Source organism: Erythrolamprus reginae, chromosome 1 (genome assembly GCF_031021105.1).
Source record: "Erythrolamprus reginae isolate rEryReg1 chromosome 1, rEryReg1.hap1, whole genome shotgun sequence".
In the NCBI taxonomy this organism is placed as follows: Eukaryota; Metazoa; Chordata; class Lepidosauria; order Squamata; family Dipsadidae; genus Erythrolamprus; species Erythrolamprus reginae.
In genome coordinates, this window is record NC_091950.1 from 371,679,504 (window position 1) to 371,704,296 (window position 24,793).

General features: G+C 37.8%; 1 protein-coding gene across 2 annotated transcripts in view; it reads left to right on the forward strand.

The window, feature by feature from the left end:
- The window catches only part of PRKCE (protein kinase C epsilon), a 404,880-nt gene that overhangs the window by 184,337 nt on the left and 195,750 nt on the right, over positions 1-24,793 (forward strand). For both annotated transcript variants that reach the window (XM_070734568.1, XM_070734569.1), the window contains exon 2: positions 13,924-13,987. In XM_070734568.1, the coding sequence (XP_070590669.1) occupies positions 13,924-13,987 (64 nt within the window). The remainder of the gene's footprint in view (positions 1-13,923; positions 13,988-24,793) is intronic.

The window sequence follows — 24,793 nt, forward strand, 5'->3', positions numbered from 1 at the left end:
ACATGTTACATGCGGCCAGAAGTATAAAGACATAATATAAGCAAAGAAAATATGTAAGGCTAGGAAGATATTGTATTTTGAATGATGTTAGTGCAAATTAATTTCAGCTTTCTTTTCTTTTTTCTTTCTTAATCCCATGCCTTTAATGCCTTTAGCTTATTATTTCTTATCCCTTTCCTGCAATTAATATGTATGTTTGTATGAGGGAGATGCATACATTATTGAAGTCACACTCATATTGGGAGCCACTTTGATGGTGCATGAAGAAAAAAGGAAGACAAAGCTGAATTTGTCCTTCCATTTTCCCTTTCCTTCCATAAGAAACATAGATACTAATGCTGGCTACAGATGTTTTTAAGAGCATGTAAATCAGTTAAATGCTTGGCAAACGGCAGGCTGCCAGAGTCCAAATATTTGCAGAGAAGGGTACATTGCTTAAACAGTCCCTTGGAAGTTCTGTTCTGTCACTGCTCTGATTGTATATCATTAGGTATTTATTTTAAACTATTAATATTTATTTTAGTGTAGGCTTAAAAGCTTGCCTTTCTCTTTAAACCCTTGTTACATATTGAGGAGTGTCAGTTTGTGTTGAGTTAAACGTATGGCTTCAGCCTCCATAAACACAAAGAGACATTTTGTATATAAGCACTTAGGAAGCCTATATGCTTTTCTGTTTCGTACTTTAAACTTATAGTTAAATGCATTTTAGTAGCAGTGCTTCATTCACTTCCCATAGATTTTGCTGTTATTGTTCATGCAGAGGAGCTGCTTTCTTCTCCAACTCTCTCATCCAGGGGTAAAATTCAAAATTTTCCCCTATAGCTTGGTGGCCATGGCAGGGGAAGGACAGTGCAAAAATCCTCAATCCTGGGGGAAGAATATTACAAAATCTCCATTCCCGCCCCACTCTTGGGCCCATCAGAGGTGGTATTTGCCAGTTCTCCAAACTATTCAAAATTTCCACTACTGGTTTCCCCAGAACCTGTCAAAACCTGAATTTCACCCCTGCTTTCATCCCAATAAATTCCTAAATTTTGTTTTTAATCCAATGGACCAGGGGAAAAAAATGTTTTACTTTATTTATTTATTTATTTTGTCCAATACACAATAATATACAACAATGATATACAATGAAGCTTATAGAGATATAGTAGAGAAGATATAGGAGATATAGGAGAGACACTAGGACAGGGGACGGAAGGCAAGATGGCTGTGGCTGTGAATATCAATAATTCACCATCTATTTCAGTACATTCAAATCATTTCTCATTATAGTAATGGTTGGAAATGGAAGGGAGCACATTACAAAGAAGCTTCTAAATGTTTGCATTCATACAGAAGATTGACCACAGTCTACTTTACTTCCTTGGCCGGCAATCAAATGCTGACTGAGAAGGAGATTGAGCCCTTCTGTTCATGTTAATAAAGCTAAAGGGACAATGTTGGAAGGCTGAATTTGGAATTTTGGGAGGCACACAATCAGCAGCCTTTCATATACCTACCTTGCTGATGAACATGTTGGTGATCATGAAACACAATGTGCTACATAGAAAATTATCCTATTTTTATTGCAGCTGTTTCTTTCTCTCTGTGCCTTTTTGCTCGCAAGATTTGAAACATATTCTCAACTGAATTGAAACAATAATGTATAATGATGTACTGCTGCATGATAAGATAATACTTTGGCTTTTCTATTGCCAGTCTTGAGAAGGAACAGGGGACAGGGAACTTTGACACCAAATCTGCAAGTTTTTGGTGAAATGGACAAAGGTGACTGGTTCTCGCCATTCATTCCATAACGACTTCAAATGGTTCTCCTACTGCATGTAATGCATTTCTGATTATTAATATGGAAATATTCAATATACATTATAGTCAATAGATATAAAAGCTATTGCACTGGCATTCACTTAAGAGATGCAGTAATTGTAGTGCAACATACATTCTGTATGGAACAAGAAAAGACTTCCCACTTGGTATTTCAAGGGCACGTCCCTGTATTTTTCTTCGCAATAGTATGAAAGGTGTTTGCAATTTTTTCTTCCCATTTTTCCTTCCCCGCCCCACAACTTTTCAATTTAGTCTAGTCCTCCTTTCCAGATTTTAATCGGAAGGTTGGTGTTGCTTTCTTTCCTAACATACAAGAGTTGCCCAGAAAGTAATGCACCACAATTATTTATTGAATACAATGAAACTTACATACAAGAAAGAATAAAGTTTCTTCTATACTCCTTATTTTTCCATGTAATCTCCATCCCGTTCTATGGCCTTTCTCCAATGAGACTGAAGGGTGTTGTATGCCCTATCGGCACCACTCCTTGTTTTGGTCATAAAGCTATTTCTACACTCTAACCCTCTGTGCCCAGCGACTAACCGTACTTCTGTTGACTGCAGATTCTCCATAAACTGTACACAAACATTTGTGAATGTCCCCAATAGTTTCAATGACGACACGCTCCTTGTAATGTACATCACTTACAGACGTCATTTCGAAACACTGCTGCAGCTATGCTGTCTGTCTGAAGAAATGCAAAATTTACACATGCACTTCTGACAATTCAAATAATGTATATCTAAAGTTTTGCATTCGTACCATTACTATAGGCTGAGAAAAAAAATGTGGTGCATTGCTTTCTGGGCGACCCTCGTTCATCTAACACAGGGGTGTTAAACTCAGGTTGTCACGGTGGTGTCACGTGGCATATTGGGACCCCCCCTTCGATAAACAGGGTATGGGCAGGGCCAGCAAGGGACGTGTCTGGCCGCTGGCTGGGAGTTTGGCAGCCCTGATCTAACAACTCTTTGTGCCCCAGCCCATCAAAATGGCCTGTTTAGTGTTTGTTGAGGACATATTCTTATGAAGGAAGCAACAAAAAAATAAAAACCACTGCAGAGACAGCTGTATATCTTGTTTTTGTCTCAAGGGCAGGAGGAGACTGCATTGCTGGAAATGTAGCAAGGAACCTGTTATTTGGGAGACAAAGCCTGGATCTGCTACACTTGTTGCTGTTGCTATAGTTCATATCAGCAACTCTTCTGCTGGGTGAAACGAACTATATATCTTGTCCTGGCTGGATTCTTCTTACGTTTTTATTCAGGAGCTGTTTTACCCTCAAATGTGATAGAAATATCCATTTTAACAAGAAAGCTTTCTCTTTCTCAAGATGTTTTAATACTTGGGAGGCATATCATCCATTGTTGGTTTTTAAAACACAATTAGATCAAAACGTTATACATGTTGCATTTCTGTTACGTAAGCACCTAACAAAATTAAGATATTCTTCCATAGTTATTTATATTCAGCATAGATCAAAGTCATTGTCATACAATTCTTTTGAAGAAGGCTCCAGTTACCTTTTTGTAAGGGGAAATGATGCTCATGGTTGGGGTTATAAATATTTCACCTTTCTTTGTGTAATTGTTTCCATGTCCAGCTAATTTGCAGTCTCTCTCCTGGAACACTTAAGAAATGTGCCAACGAATGACAGTTGTGGAAGGATGCAATTTTGGGAGGGGTAGGCAGTATTTCACACAGGCCTATTACTAATGGCTGGTCACAGATTGCTGAAATTAAATTGAATTCAAAAGCCATCAGGATCCTTTTTCTTTTGGGGGCTTAGGTGTTGCAAAACTGAATTTCTCTCTTCATCCTTGCTCGTTTGCTTGCCAGGGGAAGCCAGATTACTTTTGCCAATGACTTGGATGCCTCACTCACTCTCTGAGAACTTCTGATAGTAAACCAAGTGTTTGAGATTATCATCCCATCTAGTGGTAGGGCTTGGTTCATACAAACACACACAGAGAAAGAGAGACAGATAGAGACAGAGACAGAGAAACAGAGACAGAGCGAGCGAGCGAGCAAGAGACATAGAGAGAAGTTTTAACAACAATAATAAGAAGTGGGATAAACTAAAATAGAGCAAACAAGAAAGTATATATAAATATATAAAAGAAAAAGTCATTTAAAATTCTATAAAGAAGTGGCTTTTGATTGTCACAGCAATTTTAAGTACAATTATATTTTACCTTCTCTCTCTAAAGACACTTCATGACTCTTGTCTCTACATCTATCGTGTCTAATCATCAAAATCATCAAATGTGATTTGGCTGGAGTGTTTGTTGGAATGTAGCCATTACAGTTTGAAAAATATAATTTATGGTTAACTTGCAAACTACACTTGTGGTTCAATAAACCATGGTGGAACTGTGGTGGGGAAAAAAATAGAGGGCTTCATATACACTGCTAAAAAATAAATAAAAGGAACACTCAAAAATCACATCCTAGATCTGAATGAATGAAATATTATCACGCACAACAGCATGTGAAATTGATTGTCAATCAGTGTTGCTTCCTAAGTGGACAGTTTGATTTTATAGAAGTTTGATTCCCTTGGAATTATATTGTGCTCTTTGAGTGTTCCCTTTATTTTTTTCAGTAGCCTTTGACTGCAAACTCACAGCCCTAGACCAATGTCCTTGAATGTCCCTCTTGCAGGGAAAGTGAGGCATTCTGTATGAGATCACTTGCAGAAATCTCATTTCATCTTAGAGCAGAGATCTTCAAACTTGGCAACTTTAAGACTTGTGGACTTCAACTCCCAAATTCTTCAGCCAGCTATGCCCTTGGCTCTACACTTTTTTTTGTAAAATATTTGTTATTTTTATTTTTCCCAGGCCAGTCTGAGCTTGATCTCTGCACTGCAATATAAATTGAAGCAAGATTTGTATTTCTTCAGTGAAAATGCCTTAAAACGTCTTTCTCAGGTGGAGACAAGCTATTTCAGTTGACTATAATTGCTGCTACTGTATTCTGATTCCTGGCCTTCTTATTCAATTAGTGGCTTCTGTATTATTCACGCAAACACTTTGAAGATGAAATATTCAAGAAAAATGTTTGGCAATTGGTGGCAGGTTGCATAACTGCAGAAGGAAAAAGGTTTAGTTACAGAGGAGAGTATCAAAATGTCGTTTCATTGTAGCATGTCATACCAGCAACTTTCACATCAATATGATGATTAATAGTAGGAACAATAATACAAAATGTACATATCTCTGCCGCAATACAGAGAGAACCACAGAGAGAGAGAGAGAGGTACCTGTTTCCCAAAACACCGGGAGCCACAAAACCTGGATAGGTGTGACTGGGATGGTGGTCATGTGACTGGATGGGAGTGAGTGACATCAAGTTGGTCAGGCCCACTCAGATTTTGAAGCTCCTGCTATTTTCTTTTGGGTGGGAAATGTATCCAAATGGCTCTTTGAATGTTTAAGATTGCAGACTCCTGATATAGAAGATTGCATGGGTCTTTGTGGAACTAATATAACTAGCTCTTCATCTAATTAAGTAGGAAACATTAATTATTCAATCATTTAATCATTAAATTTGATATGGATTGACCAGTAACAAATGTTTTTTTTCATCATATATTGCAATCAGAATATTTGTTTCCAGGTCTGTAGAAAACATTAGGTCCAGTAAAGCAACATGATGTAATAAATATTGTCATAACATAATACATTTTTTTAAACTTTCTCTTGTAAATTTGTATGTGAAATTACCTGGCCTACCTTAAGAGGTAGCCATACTTTTGCAACTGAATGCATTCTGTGTTCTGTTATAGATATGGGACCTCCTAAATCTGGGAAAAACGAAGATTCTCAAGCTTAGATTGCCAGGTGCTAAAATATGTCATGTTCTTTTCAATCAACCAAAATTGGATTTTCTGTTCTGGAGCTGAACTTTATGTAATCAAATGTTTATGAATCTTCTTTTTGCTAAGCAATAGATATTATTTACATATCTCAAATTATACAGTACTGCTCTGAAACATTAACCTGCTAGTTACTTTTAGTTCTATTAGATTTCAATTCTGAGAACTCATCTAGAAGTGATTCTATTTACACGATGCCTTACATGATGTAGCCACATCTTGAAGATCTGCCTATTCCTAACGGATTATCTCTTTCTATAGTAGCATCTATGTTTTCAAATGTTTTTTCACTTGGAGTACTGGTCATTGGGGCAGTTGAGCCAGGGCGATGGAAATACCCATTGCGTCATAGCATTGAAGTCTTGCGAATTCTATCAGATAAATTTGACTGTAATGAGAGAATTAGCAGTGTCTATATCAGTCACTTTGTATGGCTCCTTTTTTAGAATGGAAGAATATGGCAAAATTATGTTCAATTGAAGTATTTTCAAAAAGAGTATTCTGGTGGGTGGGTTTGTGGGTGGGTGTGTAATAAAATTGTATTTGTTGTATGTTGTAAAAGAAAAAAATAATAAATTAAAAGCTGGTGAGAATTAGCATTAGAGGAAGGTGATGAAAATGGTTCCTATTTTGGTGATGAAAATGGTTCCTATTTTGTATACACCTTGAATCTGAGAGAGAGAGAGAGAGAGAGAGAGAGAGAGAGAGAGAGAGAGAGAGAGAGAGAGAGAGATTCTAATTACAATATTGAGAAGCATTTTCGTATATTTTCATTTATTTAGTTTACAAAGAAACCTTGCTTTTTGCATGCTTCCAATCAAAAGGTTGCAGTCCAGCATTACTAATGCGGTCATCTGCCGTGCTCCAGAATTTTTAGACAATGCATGACTCATTAATGTCACACAAGCAGAAATTTCCAATGGATAAAAAGCAGCATATAATCCATGTGAGAGGTGGTTTTCTGCTGCTACGGTTGAGGCCAGGTCCATTTAATTTTATGGCTTCACATAGAGCATGAATGCCAGTGGAAAACCAAAACAACAGCAAGCAAGGTCAATTTTATCTTAGTGTTGTAAATGAATACTCATTCCAGATTGCTGTCACTCCCCTTATTCAATGAGTGACATCTTCTGTGAAGAGCTTGAAGAGGAAACAATTAAGGTGGCTGTTGCGTCATTTTGATTTTCTTCTCAAATATTTATTTTATCTCAGGCTTTTGAGAATAAAAAGCCCATTTAAATTTTTTTTAAACATCCCAGTTTTGATATTTTATCTTAGCTATATATTTAATTCTGAAGATACTGTATTTTTAAAAAACTTTTATTGAACATTTAAAAAGACTGACATGAAGAGTTATACAATTTTCTTCTACACAAGTATTTTGCGTCATTGTTACAATTTGAATTTTACAGGTATTTTTCCTCTTTCATTTTTCATTTATATATATATATATATATATATATATATATATATATATATATATATATATTACACAATTCTATTTATAAACATCATATACATATAGTAGGGTACTCTATTTCTACCATTTTTTATTTCACTTTTGTTTATTTTAAATATATTCCAACAACTCCTTTATCCTCTTTATTGCATTATTCTCTTATTCTTTGTCTCTTTTCTCTAACCACTCATACAATTTTCCCTAAACCAGTCTGAGGATATTAATTATTTCAGTGAAATGTAAACAGAGGTAAAAAGGTGTATGATTTTTTTCTTTACAATGGACTTATTTGACATAGGTGTGTATTGAGGTGCCCTCTTCATTATCCCCTTGTTGACCCTATATGTATCCCTGGCCCTGGTAATAACCAGAGGTTTAAACATCACTCCTGTATAAAACCCATGGGAAATCTCTTCTAAATAAGGCCATATGAAGGCTATGAAATGCAGTAACATTTTAAAGATGGTCTGGTCTGGGAAGCTTCCAAGCAAAACATAAAACCATCTGTTCTCTCTTCTGATTATTTCCAGCATATAGTTTCCATAGCTATATTTTCCCAAATTAGATGAATTTATATGCTCTATACCTCAAGCCATTTTGCATTTATATAATCAAAATCATTTTAATGGGATGGTATAGAATAGAATAGAATAGAATAGAATAGAATAGAATACTTTATTGGCCCAGTGTCATTTCACAAGAAATTTGTCATTGGTGTATATACTCTCAGTGTACATCAAAGAACAGTGTACATTTGTCAAGAATCATGAGGTACAACACTTAATGATTGTCATAGGGTACAAATAAGCAATCCGGAAACAATCAATACTAATATAAATCATAATAATCCCCTTATATAGAGCACTGGTGAGACCACATTTGGAATACTGTGTTCAGTTCTGGAGACCTCACCTACAAAAAGATATTGACAAAATTGAACGGGTCCAAAGAAGGGCTACAAAAATGGTGGAAGGTCTTAAGCATAAAACGTATCAGGAAAGACTTCATGAACTCAATCTGTATAATCTGGAGGATAGAAGCAAAAGGGGGGACATGATCAAAACATTTAAATATGTTAAAGGGTTAAATAAGGTCCAGGAGGGAAGTGTTTTTAATAGGAAAGTGAACACAAGAACAAGGAGACACAATCTGAAGTTAGTTGGGGGAAAGATCAAAAACAACGTGAGAAAATATTATTTTACTGAAAGAGTAGTAGATCCTTGGAACAAACTTCCAGCAGACGTGGTTGGTAAATCCACAGTAACTGAATTTAAACATGCCTAGGATAAACATATATCCATTGTAAGATAAAATACAGGAAATAGTATAAGGGCAGACTAGACGGACCATGAGGTCTTTTTCTGCCGTCAGTCTTCTATGTTCTATGTTCTATGTAAAATACAAGTAACAAGTTACAGTCATAAGTGGGAGGAGATTTAGGAATGATGAGCAGACTAACAGTTATGCAGCCTTAATGAATAGTTTGACAGTAGTGAGGGAATTATTTGTTTAGCACAAAGATGGGGTTCAGGAAAAGATTGTTCTTGTGTCTAGTTGTCTTGGAGTGCAGTGCTCTATGGCGATGTTTTGAGGGTAGGAGTTGAAACAATTATGTCCAGGATGCGAGGAGTCAATAAATATTTTCACGGCCCTCTTTTTTATTCATGCAGTATATACTGTCCTCAATGGAAGGCAGGTTGGCAGCAATTGTTTGTTTTGCAGTTCTGAGTAAACTTAAGTTAATGTTAGTTTTTCGGTGTGGCACATAGCATAGTGCTAGGACAGGATTCAAGAAGAATATTGGATTAGGACAGGTAAATTGGAATTAGATACTCTGCCTCGGATGAGTAAAAAAAACCCCTCCTCTAAATTGATCTGAATGCTTCAATTTCAGGCTTTATTCTAAGGTGGAGCACAAGCATAATATAGACCAGAGGTGTCAAACTCAAGGCCCATGGGCCAAACCTGGCCTACAGGGTACTTAGATCTGTCCCACAGGGCAACCCTGGGAAAAGGGAAGAACCAGTTGGCAGTGCCTCTGCCAGCTAAAATGGAGCTCACGCTGCCTCCCTGAGCTCCGTTTTCACTATCAGAAGGCTGTAGGAGACTATCGTGGCTGAAAACGGAGCCTCGGTGAGTGGTGTAAAGCTGGCCACATCTACCCTTGTCACACACACCCTGGTCCTCTGAGGTCAAACACAACCCTGATGTGGTCCTTCATGAAATTGAGTTTGAGGCTCCTGTTATAGACCCACTTTACATCTGTAGAACAGTGTTTCCCAACCTTGGCAACTTGAAGATATCTGGACTTCAACTCCCAGAATTCCCCAGCCAGCATTCGCTGGCTGTGGAATTCTGGGAGTTGAAGTCCAAATATCTTCAAGTTGCCAAGGTTGGGAAGCACTGCTGTAGAACATCAGAGTTTTAAAATGCCCCTAAGGAAGTCAAGCTGAGGGTGCTTTGTTCTAGATCCACCCACTTGACAGATGAAACTTGCTCTGATTGTCCGTAGGAGTGAACATCTATCTTCTCGCTACAAACCATCCACTGTCCCCAAGCAAACGGGGGCTTGCTTCATGTGCGTGTAATTTCAAATGCAGGTCGGCGCTCTGCCTTGAAATTGTGTATGCAGCATAGCACAATCATTTTGTGTTTATAAATAACTCTGTGTGGTACTAACTGGATAACTATGAGTAGAGAGCCCCCCTCCTTCCTTTCCCAGAGGCCATCTGCATAATATTACCCATACAGTTCAAAGGCAACCATCATCTCTGACTTCAAAACATTTACCTAGCCCCCTGCTCTTCTGATCTGCTAACAGATTTCGTTTAAAACATTTGCAAAGGAGAACACATGAGCACTTCAACTGTCTCCTTGCCTGCCTGTTTTCCTTTTAAAATGTTGATATTTTATTGAATGCCGTCGGTACCATTGTTTTCTACAAAGAGGCTATGATTCTTTCTTATCCATTTATACATAGCAGAACATTTTCTTCACCTGCTTAAGTGGGATGCCTGCCTGGGAAAAGTTTTAATAGTAACTAGACAACTTACATAATATCTGGTTATAGATAACGATGTTTTGGACTATGTGGCACATTGCAGATTGCATGCAAGGTTTGAATTTGCTGCTGTACCCATCCATGCAGCCTGTTGAATTGATCTGTATACTGTAGTAAGAATAATAGAGATTGCTGCCGTGGGTTTCACAAGGCATTAGGAGTTTTGTGCCAGGACTTCTGGAATTGTAATTGCTCAGCGTTAATAAAAATCTGTACATTCCTTAATGACTTAAGACTATTATTTTATTTTATTTTATTTTATTATTTTATTTTATTTTATTTTATTTTATTTATTTTTATTTTATTATTTATCTATCTATCTATCTATCTATCTATCTATCTATCTATCTATCTATCTATCTATCTATCTATTTATTTATTAGATTTGTATGCCGCCCCTCTCCGTAGATGTCCAAAGGGGCAGCCCCCATCTGCAATAGGGCTGCCTCACTCTTGCTGTCACTGATGATAGGACAGCTGGAGGAATATTCAGGATACTACAGGTAGTCCTTGACTTATGACCACAATTGAGGCCAAAGTTTATGTTGTTAAGTGAGACATTTGTGAAGTGTGTCTTTCTCCATTTTACAACCTTCCTTGCCTCCGTTGTTAATTGAATCAATGCAGTTGATAGGTTAGTAACCTCGTTTTTAAGATAATCTGGTTTCCCCATTTTTACTTCGCTTGTCAGAAGGTCGCAAAAAGAGGTAGCAATAGCAATAGCATTTAGACATATACCATTCATAGTGCTTCTACAGCCCTCTCTAAGCGGTTTACAGAATCAGCATATTGCCCCCAACAATGTGGTTCCTCATTTTACCCACCTTGGAAGGATGGAAGGCTGAGTCAACCTTGAGCCAGTGGTGAGATTTGAACTGCTGAACTCTAATCACTGTGCGATCCCTGAGATCACATGATCTTGGGTTATTTATTTGTTTGTTTGTTTGTTTGTTTGTTTGTTTGCCACTCACTCCAAACGGACTCTGAGCAGCTAACAGTAGAAATAAATACAATAAAAACAGTTAAATCTAATAATAAAACCAACAAACAATAAAACAATAACAATATAAAAAACCATACATACTTGCAATCAACTTAGTTCAACCTGCTGCAGCCTTTATAAATATGAACCTATTGACCAGCATCTGAATTTTGACCATAAGACCAAAGGCATGCTGCAAAAGTCATAACTCTGAAAAATGGTCATAAATATTTTTTTCCCAGTTCCCTTGTATTTAGATTTGAACTTCATGAGCTTAAAATTAATTAATCCCTTTTCTCAGGTAATTTCAGGAAAGCCTATCCATCACTAATCAAATAATAAAGATATCCCTTCCTTTCAGAACATACAGCGGCTGGTTTCCCACAATGGAATAAGCATGACTGGTTTAACAATATTTTGCTGAAGAAACGACAACTGGATCTCAGGCAACATAAAATGATAAAAATGATTTTCAAGCAACTATGGCTGAGTTAACAAAATATATTAAGCCAAACCCCAAACTATGTTTATGCCTTAGGAGCTTGTACAGGCCTAATAATCATAGCCACTAAAGGGACTTGAGTGTCAAAATTGATTGTCCATTATGGATCACATTATATTGTAGCATTCTTTTCATTTGAAAATCCCCATCTTTGTTGAACATTTTTAGTGAGTATGAAGGGTGTTGACACATGTTGACATGAATGGTACCCATCACTCTGTGTGTTTATGAATTTCATGCTGGCCTAGCAAATCTGTTTCAGTACTTACCAATATGTTTTATAAAGTTTATCTTCCTCATGCATGAGGGAAGCATATGTGAATATGCTTTGAATGATTTATTTTCTCTCTCGGATTATGGCTTTTAAACACCTGCTTTGCTTAAGACATATTTCTCTACATTAGAGGCTTTTCAAATTCGGCTACAGATCCTTTGGTGGCAAAGATTATTGCTGAATTAACAAAAGAAAGTTTAACTGGGAAATTAGATTCCAAGTCTTTCCAAGTACTTGAGTTAAAATCCAGACAGAAAAAAAGAGTGTCTTACATTTTTGTCAGTTTTTGTCACTTTATTTATCACATAAAGTGAGGTGGAGGGGAGAGAGGTGGGCTTGGGTGTAAATTCACAGGATGATTTGGAAATTATTGTCCAAAGATTTTGGGGTTGCAATTATGTAACAATGGCAAGAGTGATATCCAAAGAAACTTGGGTATAGATGCAGCTCATTTTTGTATATGATTCAAGAATGTATCAGGCATTAAATTCTGGCTTTGGGCAGAGCATTTTTTTCTTTCTAATGTCTAAAAGCTGCAAGTTACCTCATTCTTAGTATGTAAGTGATAGCACTCAAAACCTTCACTGAAGCCTTTCTGAGCTCTCTGTGCTGGAACGAGTCCTATCTGTATTGTACTGTGCCTAAATGCTGAAGATACAGTTGAATGCAACCTGACTTGGCATGAGCCAATTATTATATCCAGTCACCTCATTTACATAATGATTCAGCCAACCTTCATAATGTAAGGCATTCAATTCTTGGTCTTCAACAGGTAATACATCTTTGCTCTTCCTTTACTGCTCCAGGGATGAGTCAAACTCTCTATCCACACATTTTTTTTTCCATACAGAGCTCTGTGTCTGTGAGTATATGAACAGATTGCTACAGAGTGAAGATCCAGAAGAATCTAAATGCTCTTTAAGAATGCTGGATGCTATTACAGATGGCATAATTTCATTGGAACCAATGTCATAGAATCATAGAGTTGGAAGGGACCTCCAGGGTCATCGGGTCCAGCCCCCTGCTCAATGCAGGATTCACTAAACCAGGGGTAGGCAAAGTTGTCTCTTCTATGACCTGTGGACTTCAACTCACAGAATTCCTGAGCCTCTCATACCGGCTCTGGAATTCTGGGAGTTGAAGTTCACATGTCATAGAAGAGCCAACTTTGCCTACCCCTGCTCTAAACCATCCCAGAAAGATGTTTGAAGACCTCCAGTGAAGGCGAGCTCACCACCGCCTGTGGCAAACTGTTCCACTGGTTTATCACCCTTATTGTTAGAAAGTTTTTTCTGATATCTCGTCTAAATCTACTCCCTTGCAGTTTCATTCCAAGTTTCTAGTCCTTCCATGTGCTAATGAGAACAATGCTGATCCCTCTGCTCTGTCACAGCCCTTCAGATATTTGTAGACAGCTATCAAGTCTCCTCTCAATCTTGTCCCCCAAACGTAGTTCCAAGCATGACATGTGGGGCCCTCCTTTTTGTACCACTGAATTCTAGTTGATTTGCAGGATTACCTGAATCATATAGTAGCATAGCTCTCCTGCTATACTACTGAAAGGAAGGTCTGAACAAGACACATTGTCTTCAGGAGTTATATTACGTTTTGCTGTTTTTGTTTCATTGCAGCAGTGAAATCTACTCGTGGTTCGGAAGTGCACGCTTACTTATTTTCTAAATAAGTAAATGGTCTTATGAGATCCAAATCCATAAATGTGGCTAAATATTTACAGTAAATATTTTTTACTTAATCTAAAGTTGGTTTATAATGTTTCAATGGCATCTATTATTTTTTGTCTCTCCAATTCCTTTAAGCCAATGCTTGCTTAGAGTGCATTAAAAACCCTGTAAGAATTCTCAGGAAAACAACACACCCTACGAAAAGAACACAGTGGAATTCTAATAATAAATATTTGCTTCCTTCTCTTGCAGATTGATTTGGAGCCAGAAGGAAGAGTGTACGTCATCATCGATCTTTCAGGCTCTTCAGGTGAAGGTAAGACTGCTAGATTTTATTGTATTCGCAAGAGCTCTTTATCTGAACAGACAGATTTCTGTGTGTCTGGGGCACAGGAAACTAAGCCAATCAAGGACTCCCTTATATATCTGGGCATTCATACATTCTAAGAAGAAAGTTCCCAGATGTTTATAAAGGTTTGCAGTCATCCAGGTCATGGATGTTACAAAGATGTTTTCTTTCAAAAACAACAACAACTGGATTTGTTCTGAAGAAGCTTCTTGGATGAGAAGCGAAACGTCTTCAAGCGAAACAAGAAAGTCCAGTTGCCTTTTGAAAAAAAGCACCTTTGGGACAAAATTCTCAGATGATTGACAGATGGAAAAAAAACGCAGATCCCAGCAGAAAGAGCATTTTGATAGGGAACCTATTATGTAGAGAAATTCTGGGGCTTTTTCACTGGATGTATTCCAGCAGAAATTAAACAGCCAATTGTTAAGGATGCTTTAATTTGGATTCCTGAATTGAACAAAAGGATGGAGTTGCTTCTTCTTTGTGATTCTGCTATAGCAACATATCATATGTTAGAGTGTTTTTTAAAAAAAATGTTCAGCTAGTGATGGAATAAATCTGATATTGTGTTTCTTTCTTTGTTTTTCTGCAGCCAGGAGTTTGTACCCTTGACCAATGCCTTAAAGACAACATTGGAAGTTTCGTGCAAATAGTTCTGAACTTTCTAAAAAAAGAGAGAGAATAAAATAATAATTATTGTGGGACATGGTACAAGTTTTGACTGACAACATTTATTACAATATTGAGTTTACAGTATATTGTCAGTCAATACCTGTACCATGTCCCATGATTATTATTTTATTCTCTTTCTAAAAGAAAGTTCAGAGCTATTTGCATGAATATACACACAGACACAAAACATACACCCCTACCCAAACCTTTTAGTAGAATGCTATTAACAATCTATAAGTTTGTTCAGAAAAACTGAATGCATTGGTTCATTGATCATCATTTGGCACATAAACTGGTTTCAATTGTATTTGCATGATTTGTCCATTGAACTTGGTACTTGTACTGTACTGTTATGACCACAAGACTATAGAAGCAAAATAGAACCAGCATATTGATTTGAAAAAAAACTCTAACATTTATTATACAAATATATACATTTTAATGAAACAATTTTGGGCAGCTAACAAGTATAAAAGCAATAATGTTTATATAAAAATAATAGGGTTACACTGGGTAAAAACAAATCTTCGCCATCAACCAAGGCAAAAACACTATATTATATATTAAATAATATCTATATATTTCATTATATATACATGTGTGTGTGTGTGTGTATTGGCCAATGGTTGCTGGCTAATGGTAACGGAGTTTATATTCCATCATTTGCCCACTTTCTTGCAGACCAACTTATTTTTTTAAGCTGCTTCTGCATAATCAAAACCAGTCTAGATTTTAAAAGTACATTGGACTGTGTTCTTTCTTAATAATCTCCAGAAGAGCTTTGAACTGCTTGAATATATTTATTAAATAGCTAAGAGTGTTTTGATTTCAAATGTTGATGTAACCATTTTGTTTTGTTTTGTATTGTATTGTTTTGGGTCCTTTACCAGCCACTGAGTATAAATGCCTATGTATTTTGTAAACAGTCTGTTTTCTAGATGGGTATTATTTATATTCACAGAGCATCTCTGGGGGTAGGGGGAAGAGTAAGATATATTTTCTTAGCTTTTTAAAGTGGAACAACAATGTTTTGATTATGGTGGAACTTTTATTCACAAGTATTAATCAGTATGTAGACTTCTTGGCTTATCTTCAGATCCATCCTGTTATTAGACAAATGAAGCAGTAGACCCTTTAAATAACCAATAATGATGACCAAAAAAAGAGAAGCAATTTGTAAACTAAATTATTGTTGTTGTTATTGTATATTTATTGCAGAGATTGAAAAGATACTTGTGGGATTTTCTACCCCTGTGCCAAAATAACACACTTAGACCTAATTTCACTTGAAAGTGTGGAAAACAGCATTTGTGCCTTGGCTTGGCCTCGAACACTGACATATCTTGGAGTAAACATATATACTCTTACACCTCTTGTATTCCTGTCTTGCTTGTGAGCCTTCCCAGAGCCTTCTTTCTGGCAATCCACTGAGAGAAACAAAGTGCTGGATTAAGTGGACTTTTGGCCTTACATTCTTCCTGTGAGGAAGAATGAGATGACCCAAACAGGAAGCCTATCCCAACTCGTGCAAACTCCTTCCCTAACCATTTTAGTGAAGAGGGAAAGAAAGATTTAATACTGGGATATAGAATTTTTCAGGAGGCAAGGAATAGCTCCCTTTCCTCCTTTCCTTCTATTTTTAAATTCTATTGTTCCTCCACAGAAAGTGTTTCGAGAGTTGCAGTGAGCTGCCTCCAGGGACATAGTATTATTCTACTATGCTTGTTTGAACAGTGCTTTTTTATCTCCCCTTCTCCTTTCCTACAGTTTGTTTTGTGTGTTTGTGTGTCCCTCTGTCTGTGTAAATTTATTTTATTTTTTATTTTTATTTATTTATTTTGTCCAATACACAATAATACACAATGAGGATTATAAAGGATATAGTAGAGAAGAAATACGAGATATAGGAGAGACTATAGGACAGGGAACGAAAGGCAGGCTAGTGCGCTTATGCACACCCCTTACTGACCTCTTAGGAATCTGGAGAGGTCAACCGTGGATAGTCTAAGGGTTAAATGTTGGGGGTTAGGGGATGATACTACGGAGTCCGGTAATGAGTTCCACGCTTCAACAACCCGATTATTAAAGTCATATTTTTTACACTCAAGTTTGGAGCGGTTAATGTTAAGCTTGAATTTGTTGTGTGCTCTTGTTTTGTTGTGGTTGAAGCTGAAGTAGTCTTTGACAGGCAGGACATTGCAACATATGATCTTGTGGGCAATACTTAGATCATGTTTAAGGCGTCGTAGTTCTAAGCTTTCAAGACCCAGGATTGTAAGTCTAGTTTCATAGGATATTCTGTTTCGGGTGTTAATGTCTGAGATGCGATATGGGTTTCAAACAGATGAGCTGTATTCGAGGATGGGTCTGGCGAAAGTTTTGTAAGCTCTGGTAAGAAGTGTGAGATTTCCAGAGCAGACGCTATGTAGGATTAGATTAACAACTCTTGAGGCCTTCTTAGCGATGTTGTTGTAGTGGGCTTTGGCACTTAGATCTTTAGTTATTAGTATCCCGAGGTCCTTGACCGAGTGGGGATTATCTGTGATAATTTGTTTATTAAGTTTGTATTTGAAGTTCTGATTCCTTTTGCCAATGTGTAGGACAGAGCATTTGCTGGTTGAGATTTGGAGTTGCCATGTGTTGGACACATGGCAACTCCTAATGCACACATATATTTATAGTCAATCTTTCATGAAAACAACACCAAATCAATCTATAGTATCATATAGTAATAACCTTAAAGCAGAATATTGAAATAATTTTAACCAAGACCCTCACTTCAATTAAAAAAAAATTAACTTTGTACCAAATTGCAAAGGTTAAGCAAGAAATCAGAATTATGGAACAGATTTAAAGACACCTGATCATGGATTCAGTCCTATATTTAGCTGATGCTGAAAATTAACCAGGCTCAGTACAGTTGTGGCCAGACTGATGGGTACTTTGTGATCGGGGCACCTATATCCAAAACCCTTCTGGAATGATATTCCATCATAAATTAATATCATTAAGACAAATAAAATGGGCAAATATAGCAATCTTCAAGCTCAGTGGAAGAGCAGTGAAATTTAAGAATTAAAAGGAGAAAAGGGGCTTCTTTTTATTTCCAGTCATATCCCTAAATGCCAGATAACTTTAAAACGAACATTTAAAAATGAACCCATAAAAAGGACGTCTAAAACATGAAACTGTTGTACTCTGAACAGAACCTTGAGGGTTCTTTTTTTTTAAAAAAAGAAATGAATCAAGAGGAAATGATTTAACTAATTTTAGGCCCAGTACTCTTCAACATCTTCATCAATGACTTGGATGAGAGGATAGATGGAGAACTCATCAAATTTGCAGATAACACCAAACTGGCAGGAATAGTCAACTCTCCAGAAGATAGATACAGAAGGAACTTGAAAGGCTTAAAGATTGGATGCTATCTAACAAAATGAAATTCAATGGTGAAAAAAGTAAGGTTCTACATTTAGGCAAAAACAAAATACACAGGTACAGTATATGTGGTACATTGCTCAACAGTAATAACTGTGAGAGGGACCGTGGAGTCCTAGTGGACAACCATTTAAATATGAGCCATCAGTGTGCAGCAGTTGCCAAAAAAGCCAACACAGTTCTAGCTGCATAAACATAAGGATAGAATCAAGCTTATGTGAAGTGTTAATACTACTATATAATAACTTGGTAAGTCCACACTTGTAATACTGCATCCAGTTTTAGTCACCATGATGCATAGAGGATGTTGAGACTGTAGAGCAGCGGTATCCAAACTTAGCGACTTTATGACTTGCGGACTTCAACTCCCAGAGCTCCTCAGCCAGCTTTGATGGCTGAGGAACTCTGGGAGTTGAAGTCCGAAAGTCTTAAAGCCTCTGAGTTTGGAGACCCCTGCTCTAGAGTCTAGAAAGAGTACAGGGAAGAGCAACAAAGACTGGGGACTGGAGGCTAAAACATATGAAGAACTGTTTGTTTGTTTGTTTGTTTATTTGTTTATTTATTTGTTTATCTATCTATCTATCTATCTATCTATCTATCTATCTATCTATCTATCTACCTACCTACCTACCTACCTACCTACCTATTTATTAGATTTGCATGCCACCCCTCTACACAGACTCGGGGCGGCTCACAACAGTGATAAAAACAGTATACAATGACAAATCTAATATTAAAAGTCTATAATAATAAATCTAACATTAAAAATCTAAAAACCCCATTGTTTAAAAATCATACATACAACATACCATACATAAAACTACATAGGCAAGGGGAACTAGATACTGTATGTCTAGTTTAATGAAAATAAGGACTAGGAAAGGCATGATAGAAGTGTTCCAATACCTCAGGGGTTGCTACAAAGATGAGGGAATCATACTATTCTCCAAAGCACCAGAGAGCAGAACAAAAAGCAATGGGTGGAAACTAAACAAGGAGAGAAGCAACTTAGAACTAAGGAGAAATTTCCTGACAGTTAGAACAATTAATCAGTGGAACAGCTTGCATACAGAAGTTGTGAATGCTCCAACACTGGAAGTTTTTAAGAAGATGTTAGATTACCATTTGTCTGAAGTAGTGTAGGGTTTCCTGCCTAAGCAGGGGGGTGGACTAGAACAGAGGTCCCCAACCTTTTTTGCACCAGGGACCGGCATTAAGCTAGACCAGTTTTCCATGGCCCGGTGGGGGGGGGGGGCGCTTTGGTCATATGGGGGTGGGGTTCATTTCCTTCATTTCCTCTTTCTCTCATTCCCTCTTTCTATCCTTTCTATCTCTCACTCTTTCCTTCTCTCCCTCCCTTTCTCTCTCTTTCCTTTCTCTCATTCCCTCTTTCTATCCTTTCTATCTCTCACTCTTTCCTTCTCTCCCTCCCTTTCTCTCTCTTTCCTTTCTCTCATTCCCTCTTTCTATCCTTTCTATCTCTCACTCTTTCCTTCTCTCTCTCCCTTTCTCTCTCTTTCCTTTCTCTCATTCCCTCTTTCTATCCTTTCTATCTCTCGCTCTTTCCTTCTCTCCCTCCCTTTCTCTCTTTCCTTTCTCTCATTCCCTCTTTCTATCCTTTCTATCTCTCACTCTTTCCTTCTCTCCCTCCCTTTCTCTCTCTTTCCTTTCTCTCATTCCCTCTTTCTATCCTTTCTATCTCTCACTCTTTCCTTCTCTCTCTCCCTTTCTCTCTCTTTCCTTTCTCTCATTCCCTCTTACTCTCTATCCTTTCTATCTCTCACTCCTTTCTCTCCCTCCCTTTCTCTCTCTTTCCTTTCTCTCATTCACTCTTTGTCTCCTGGGGCTGCCTGCGCCTGCCCTGCACCCCCCACCGCGGAGGGAAAGCATTTGGTATCGGCACCGCCAACCCCCCCTCCACGAGCAGCAAAAGCCTAAGCGGCGGGGTGCGCCCTTTGCATTTCGGCATTGGCGCTCTCCCCTCCACGAGCAGCAAAAGCCTCAGCGATGGAGCAGAAAGGCAAACGACGCGATCAGTCGCTGAGGCTTTTGCTGCTCCTGGAGGAGAGAGCGCCAATGCCGAAATGCAAAGGGCGCACCCCGCCGCTTAGGCTTTTGCTGCTCCTGGAGGGGGGGAGGATTTAATCCTCCCCGCCCCCCCGGCAGCCAAACCTCGCTGAGGCTTTGGAGTTCGGGCGATCCGACGGAGTTCCCGCTCCCACCAACGCTCTGCAGCCGCGCCAGAGCCACCGCCACGAGAAAGCTTTCCAAGACCCATCAACGTCCCGCTGGAAGCTGCCCTCCCGCCAGCCGCGCCGCCCTGGAGCCCCGAAGGCTCGCAGCAGAGGGAGGCAAAGCGGCGCGCGGCAGCCACAACAAGCCCGCACTTGTTGCGTGATGGGAGCGCGAGGACGACCGCAGGCGCGACCCGGGCAGCCTTTCGACCGACTCGCTTTCGCCGCGCCCGGATAGCGGCGTCGTCTCCTGGGGCTGCCTGCGCCTGCCCTGCACCCCCCACCGCGGAGGGAAAGCATTGCCGAAATGCACCCCGCCGCTTAGGCTTTTGCTGCTCCTGGAGGGGGGGAGGATTTAATCCTCCCCGCCCCCCCGGCAGCCAAAGCTAGCTGTCAGCGGCGCCGCGGACCGGCTGAAAAACCCCAACGGCCCGGTCCCGGTCCGCGGACCGGCGGTTGGGGACCTCTGGACTAGAAGACCTCCATGGTACCTTCCAACTCTGTTATTCTAATCTAATCTAATCTAATCTGGTTGTTGTTATTTTAGCATTTTAACCCCTTTAATATCACAAATATCTAGATGAGCAGATTATTGTTTCTTTACTATTAACTTCACAAACAATTAACTTGTTAATTGCAACATTGTTAATTGTTCAGTAGGAGACATTTCTATTCATTTTTTAACTCAAAATATCTTTGTGAAAGCAGTGAATTCATATTTTCTGCAGAACCTCTCTGCAATTCTGAACATTTAAAAATAGCATGTTTTGCATTTGGAAGCAAATTGATGCCTTTCTATTTTTGTTTGTAGTGAGTGATACAGCAAGTACTCACAAAAGCTGAACTTTTTTTCCAAATGAAAGCTGCAACTTTCAGAATTTTAGCAAGGCCTTATGGATTAGAAGTAATAGCCAACCTTTGGAAGAACTCCCAATTTGCCTAATGGGCATCTAATTTTTAAATTCACAAGCAGCTTTTTTGGAGTCATAGTGATAGGTTGCTTATGATATCTCTGAATTTTTATACAGGAGGTTAAATATATATGTTGCCAAAACAGAAGAGCAATAACATGCAGTACATATGTCTTGTACTGGTCAAAAGATTTAGCCTCTGCTTTTATCAAACTGATAGGCCAAGGATCAGATTATTCAAATTTTATTTATTTATTTTTTTTATTTTATTTTATTTTATTTTATTTTATTTTATTTTATTTTATTTTATTTTATTTTATTTTATTTTATTTTATTTTATTTTATTTTATTTTATTTTATTTTATTTTATTTTATTTTATTTTATTTATTATTTTGTCCAATACAAAATGAAGGTTGAAGAGAATAAACATATATCAAGGAAAGGATAGAAGGAAAGATACAAGAATAAAATACGTTGATGAAGAAAAGAGGAAGAGATATATGAATGGAAGAAAAAAATTATGAGATATAGGAGAGACAATTCATGAAGGGAGCTGTCCAATAGGAACACTGCTGCTTCAGCAACAGGTAGACTTCAGCTAAGTAAACGAAGTACAGCAGTCCTAACCTGTCTTTGGTCACTGGAGTGCTTCTTTTTCATATTTGCAATGAAGAAGGTTCTAATGTAATAGCAACCAGAATTACCTCTTTGACAGTGAGGTAAGAGCAATCAGCATCATTCAAGGCCTTTTGTTCTCTACAAGCATTACAGACAATGATAGATTATCCCCCTTCCTTCATTTGAGATATAAAGGATGCTAGAAGAGAAGAGACATTAGATCTGAGCTTCACAAAATACCAACTGTGTATTTCATCCTATCATTTGCTTGATCACATCATTTTTCATTTTCATGAAGACAGAAAAATCCTGAAGGCTTGTTGAGCTCTGCCCCCATCTTTTTATCCTTCTTGAGGGCCATGAAGACCTGCCTGTTAATGCAAGCACTGGGCTAGGATGGAAGTGAGCCCAGCAAATGTAGAGTTGAGGAGATGTCGTGGTACTTTGGTGGGAAGAATGATCTTCTGCAAATTGTGGTGTTGTACAGTATTTCATTTTTTAATGAACTGTTGCTGTGAGCCACTTGGAATTATCATGTACACCACGAGGAGCCATGTACGTTTTCTAAATAATAGAATTTTTAAATAATAGAATTTTAATTGGCAATAACAATATAATATTCTTGGATCAGTTTTGCTCAATCGCTTTTATTCTTATAAAGATTTAACCTGCCTTACATGAGTTTGGCCTTTTTAATTTTTACTGTATATATACTATTTTTATACATTGATGTAAAAATAGTTTTATATGTTTTGTACATCTGCTATAAGATCAGTTGGATGAAGAATAGTATAGAATTATTTTAATCAAATGCAATTAAATAACATAGTTTATTTTTTTAAAAAAAATAATGTCTTCCTTATTACATTTGCTCATCTTCATTATTCTTTAGTACAAACCTAATGTTACATCTGGGTACATCAGAATTGATTCAGAAAGTTTTTAACTAATACAGTGGTCTTAGAAAAAAATATTTTTCTGCAGTCAGTCTTCTATGTTTCTATATCTGTAAACATCTGTTTCTAATTTGTATTAATAAAAGGAATTATAAGAGTCTGATTTCCAGACTGAACAAAAAACGACTTTAGTATTATATGTATGATTAATAATGTAAGTTTCTTTTTGAAACATATTCTAAAGTCTTTTGTTGACCTCTCTTGACCCCTGTTCTCCACTGATCAAGATTGTAAGTGATAGTTATAGCAGCTCTGAAATAAATTCTAACCTTCCACACAGACATACTGTATATCCTTTGTTCTAACCATCCAATTTTTCTACAAGTACTTCTGTTACAAAGAAATAGTAGAACTATTGTCATTCTGTCTTTGTTTGAGCGTTTCTGTGGGTCAGCTAAGCTTCTTGATTCTTGAGGTGTTTTTCTCAGCCTGTGTGCCTCCTGAGGATATTGATTTGAGCCTGTGTGACCTTAATAATCATCAGTTTTGGTTATCTTTGTATCAGCAGTTTGGATAAGAAAGCACAGTACTTCTCCATTTGCTTCTAGTTTTAACTGTTATTCCTTCTTATTTAGCTCACTCTTTTTAATGGTTTGGCAATTGTCCCAAGAACACATTGATTTTCTGTAGTAACCTAACTTTCCTCTTTAGTAAGCATTATTTCTCAAATGAAAGGTATCTAGAGACTTTTTTAAAAAGTGCCCTTTTAAAGTGCTTTTTAAAGCCACTTTTTGCATCTTGATAGCCTGAGATTGCAGGTCTTTTTATGCGGCTCAGGGCAAGTCACATTATGAATGCTGCTCTTACCTAGAAGACACCTGCAGAGTCCAGAAGACCCTTCATTAGAATGCCCATCCTAAAGTTGGAATGGCTTTGGCATGAAACTTAAATCTGAACTTTCTTTCTCTGCATGCGTATATACTGTAATCCCACTGTGCTTTCACATGCAACCCACATTTGTCATTCTATGACCAATTGAATTAAAATAAAGGAACATTTATTCTATTAGCCTCTCCTCTATTATAAAACTTGCCGTTTCCTTAAAAACGAGTCTACGGAAAGGGGCGGCATACAAATCTAATAAATAAATAAATAAACAAACAAACAAACAAACAAACAAACAAATAAATAAATAAACTTGCCATTTCTTTAAAATCTTCAATTTAAAAAGGCAAATACGGTCGCTCTCATATATTGTATATTTCGGAGTATAAGACACACCTTTTTCCTCCCTAAAAGGGGCTGAAAATTCAGGTGCACCTTATACTCTGAATGTAGCTTTTTTCCAAAGCTTTTCCCCCCAGCCCTAACTAGGTGCTAACAATCTTCCCAGCTCTTACCTTGCAGGTTCTTTCATTGTTATTCTTTGTGAAGAGTCCTAAGTCTTTGCAGGGTTTTTATCATTGCCCAATCTTGCTTCAAATGTTTCTTTCCAGCCCTAACCAGGTGCTAACCATGTTCCCAGCTCTTACCTGCTTGCAAGCTCTTTCATTGTTTCTCTCTCTGAATAAGATTTTTTAAAGCCCTAACCAGGGGATAAAATAATGTGCTGAAGCTGACCAGACTAAGGATGCTAGCCAGAAGAATATCTGGTAAGCAGATTCTTTTCCCTATGTTCCTCCCCAAAAACTAAGGTGTGTCGTATACTCCGATGGGCAAGAGAAACTGGCTAAGGCAGGGGGAGGAATCAAATGTGGACTTAGACTGGAATCCCTACATGGCTACCAGATATCACAATCTCTCTCTCTTTCTCTCTCTCTCTCTCTCTCTCTCTCACACACACACACACAAACCATTTAACCTTATCTAGTCTCACCCAAGTGCAAACTATTAGTCTGAAGATTCCTGTGTATAAAAGTATGCAATAAATCAGCTAATTGAATTCTGAACATGAGGACCTGGTTGTTTGGGCCAGGCAGTATGGGTTCTAAATCCCATCATGG